General features: G+C 36.5%; 1 protein-coding gene across 1 annotated transcript; it reads left to right on the plus strand.

Moving 5' to 3' along the window:
- Window positions 1–837: 837 nt before the first annotated feature.
- Window positions 838–3,700, plus strand: LOC128985185 (otoferlin-like). The gene has a single exon (XM_054404568.1). It carries the CDS (start codon window positions 1,085–1,087, stop codon window positions 3,587–3,589), a length of 2,505 nt encoding a protein of 834 aa, XP_054260543.1. The 5' UTR covers window positions 838–1,084; the 3' UTR covers window positions 3,590–3,700.
- The last annotated feature ends 314 nt before the right edge of the window (window positions 3,701–4,014 follow it).

Raw genomic sequence — 4,014 nt, forward strand, 5'->3', positions numbered from 1 at the left:
CATACAGCTGGCTTTAAACTTCGGATCATGTGAACGTTTAAGCTCAGATGAAACTAAGAACCATCCTTCGACGGATAAATTTGTAGCAGTTGCAGGTGATTCTAACTTTTCATATTTAGCTCTTGATGGTCAAAAACCATGTGTGTTTATTCGTTCTGAGTGGCCGGATTGCACACATCGTCTGGTGAATTCAAACATTTTATCCAACGTCACACAGAGTTTGAGAAAGGCAATTGATCATGCAGAAGATTTGATCTTTAGGGGTCATCATCTAGAAGCAGTAAATGTGGTTAAAACTGCAGTAAAAGAATTTGAGAGAGATTGCCATGAAGCAAGCCGATTGCTAGTTGGAGGATTTAATGATTTTGACAATGGTAGGGTTAAATGTTTGGCGAAGATTCTCAGTTCTAAACTTCCCCATCTAGCTTTGAACTGCATCAAAGAAAAAAGCCTAGAGATGATTTTACAAAAATTAATAGATGTGTTAAACTTTGTTGACGAGCTTTGCAATGACATTCAAGAATCATTTCCATGTGTTATTCTTTCATTGGAGGCGAACCGCACTGTAATAGGTTTTAACAAAGTTGATCCTCGTCACATTTTGTTTTCTAGAAAAAATAGAAAACGAGGGCGTGACTGTGGTAGAATAATTAGTGTTTTGGTGAAGTCCCCAAGTAATAAACTTGCTGGACGTTTAGATATTTGGTTATGGCTTGGATTTTGGGATGAGGTGTCATACTGCGTTAAAGAACTTCCTCCTGGCCACGAAGACCTTTCTCAAATTGTACATCTTCCTTTCACGATAAGGTACAACGAGATTGAAAGGTATATTATATACTGTAGAATTGATAATGGTTACATTTTAGACATATCCCAATATGACAGTCACATTGACACTTTTGTAAGAGTGTTGTGCTTAAACCAAAGCCAACAAACAAAAACTGTGAAAGAATCAGTTACACCAATTTGGAAAGAAACTCTGGTTTTATCAGACATTAGATTGTATACATCCCAAATCTTTAGTCAAGAAAATCCTCCAACGATAACTGTGGAACTTTGGAATCAGTCAGAGCAGCCCCCAAGTATGATTGGAGTGGAATTGGTTAAACCATTGTGTAGAAACCAGAATCAAGCTGAACTGCATTGGTTGAAAATAGGGAATAAAGCTCAAATTTTGTCAGTTTTTGAGATTGTTCAAATAAATGCAGAAACTGATGATTTATCAAGTGCATTAAATAACTATCATCACGATATGGATCCTGATACAATATCTTATAGATTAGAGGTAGCATTTTGGGGGATTAGACCAGTGGATGTTTCAGGGTTCAATCAGAATATTTCTCAGGCTCAGGTAAAAATACAATGTTCTGATGGTCAAGTGAAGTCTAGTATTATAACTCAAACCAAAACATCTCTTAATTTTCAACATGACTCACTGATCATTCCGTTGTCATTACCTCGTGTGGATTATTTCTCTCCCCCATTGACACTGGAGTTCACCTCTGACAACTTTAGGGGATGTACAATTGAAAGAAATATAAATCAATACAAGTACGATTTACCGACAAAAATAAAGTGGGAAGCATTAAATGTCCAACGAAAATCATTCATTGATCAAGCGGAATCTAGACATTTTTCTTGTCGAGAGTCTGAATTAGATTCAACCCCACTATTGGAAATAGAGCCTAGGAGAAGATCAATTTCTGGTGAAAATATTGGTTCTGGTATCAAGTTTACTTTGAAAAAATGTTTTGATAGTGTCTACTCTAACTTTTCAAAAGTAGTGAGCAGAATTAGATTATCTAATGTGCATGTTAAACATAAGACTGAGGAAGAAGAATACGACTGGTGGTTAGCATATTTCTCTGGAGATATAAAAGTTTATGACAATGAACTAGAAAACCAAGAAGAATTCAGTGGGTTTAATGACGTCCTGAAAACATTTATGATAAAGAAGCAGAAAGAAGCAATAATCAGGGTCAAAACTATGATTTGCTTATATAAATGGCCTTCTGATCAATGTCTGGTAGCATTTGATGGTCATGGCCCTGACAACGGAGTTCTTACAGTGAACGACCTCAGGGATCAAGTTAAACTTTTAATCCGGGTGTACTTTATAAGAGCTTACGATCTACATCCTAGCGATCCAAATGGGTTGGCAGATCCATTTATTGAGATAAAAACAAATTCAAACTGTATCTCTGATAAATCAAATTACATTGCAAAACAGTTAGATCCTGTTTTTGGAAGATGTTTGGAAATACCTGCAACACTGCCTACTGACTCAATTCTTACTATTCGTGTAATGGATTGGGATATGTTAACTGCTTCTGATCTTATTGGAGAAACGACAATAGACATTGAAAATAGATTCTATAGCAAACACAGAGCTACTTGTGGGTTGCCCAAAGTTTATTCCAAAAGTGGACTCAACTCATGGAGAGATGTTGATAAGCCCACTGATATTTTACAAAATTTGTGCCATACTTACAACCTTCCACCTCCTATGTACTGTGAAAAAAGTGTCTTGATCGGATCAAAGGAATTCATATTGGATAAGTCTACAAAGTATAAAGAAGATATTGATGAAAATTTAGCTTTATTAGTTCTCAACAAATGGAGTGAAATTCCAGTTGTTGGGCGTCCTCTGGTTCCTCAACATGTGGAAACACGTGCTTTGTTTGTGAAAGACAAAACAGGACTAGAAAGAGGAAAATTGGAACTTTGGGTTGATTTATTTGATCGCTCCTCAGGGGAGGTTCCCCATCCTGTTGACATAAAGCCACGGAAATCTCAAGAGTATGAGTTGAGAGTAGTAATATTGAACACTGCAAGAGTTCCTTTGGTGGACGATTCGTTTTTCGTCGGTAAAAAGCATACAGACATATTCGTCAAGGGTTGGTTATGGGACACGAGTGAGTCCCAGATTACAGATATACACTACACATCAATAAACGGAAGCGGTAATTTCAACTGGAGATTTATTTTTCCATTTTCATACCTGAAACAAGAAAAAAGAATGGTGATTAGTAAAAAAGATTTTTTTCGCGTCGGGAAAGCAGAAAGCAAAGTCCCTGCATTACTCTATCTTCAAGTATGGGACAGTGATCGAATTTCTCCTGACGATTTCATCGGTGCAATGGTTTTAGAGCTGTGTAAAATGCCTCGTGGAGCTACTTCAGTAAGGAGTTGCAAACCAAAACGATTTTTATCCCCGTCACACACTGTTGACTTGTTTAAAGTGAAACGATTGAAAGGTTGGTGGCCGTTCTTTCAAATGTCATCTGATATTGAGCCGAAGAACGCTGGTTTTCTTGAAGCGGAGTTTCATTTACTAACAAAAGAAGAAGCACTTTTCAACCCTGCAGGATTGGGTCGAGCTGCTCCAAACGCTTTGCCTGCTCCTCTGAGGCCGAGTGTTAAAATCAAATTCTGGCTCGCTCCATTCCGTGCTGTGACACACTATGTGTTTGGTGTTCACAAAGGGAAATGCGCACTATGTGTTGTTGTTACTGCTATCGTGATGTTTCTATTGGTAGGAATATATTCTGTTCCACTGTTTATTGTAAAGCGGATGATGGATGCGTGAGTTGAAAAGAAAAAGAACTACAAGTTCAAGTAAACAAGTGTGATATATGGTTAAAATTGTTGCTGAACTGATTATAGTGTAATAGAAATTAGTTTATCATTTAAAGCTAATACTGTAAATAATATGTATATTAGGAAGAATGGGTCTCTTTTCGATCGATTATAGACTTATATACTTATTTACCAGCTTCAACTATCAAGGCTATTGGTGAGTGAAAATTTAAAAACGTACGTTTTCAGGAAAAGCACTTTTAAAATTTTTTGTTCCGTTTTTTGAAATTTTGAAATTTTTATTTTATTTTATTGACATTTGAAGTTTCATAAAATGTCCATGGTAACGCAATATCTTTGGTGCTTTTTTATTAATAGAGCATCTTTGATGGAAAACACGAAATTTTGTCACGACCATCACGGACATAAAACTGA

The sequence above is a fragment of the Macrosteles quadrilineatus genome, unplaced genomic scaffold (assembly GCF_028750875.1).
Source record: "Macrosteles quadrilineatus isolate MER2022 unplaced genomic scaffold, UCM_ALF_1.0 Scaffold_2__2_contigs__length_208266976, whole genome shotgun sequence".
NCBI lineage: Eukaryota > Metazoa > Arthropoda > Insecta > Hemiptera > Cicadellidae > Macrosteles > Macrosteles quadrilineatus.

What these genes read in the sequence shown, in the direction of transcription:
- LOC128985185 (XM_054404568.1), top strand. Translation starts at nt 1,085, where the DNA reads ATGATTGGAGTGGAATTGGTTAAACCATTGTGTAGAAACCAGAATCAA.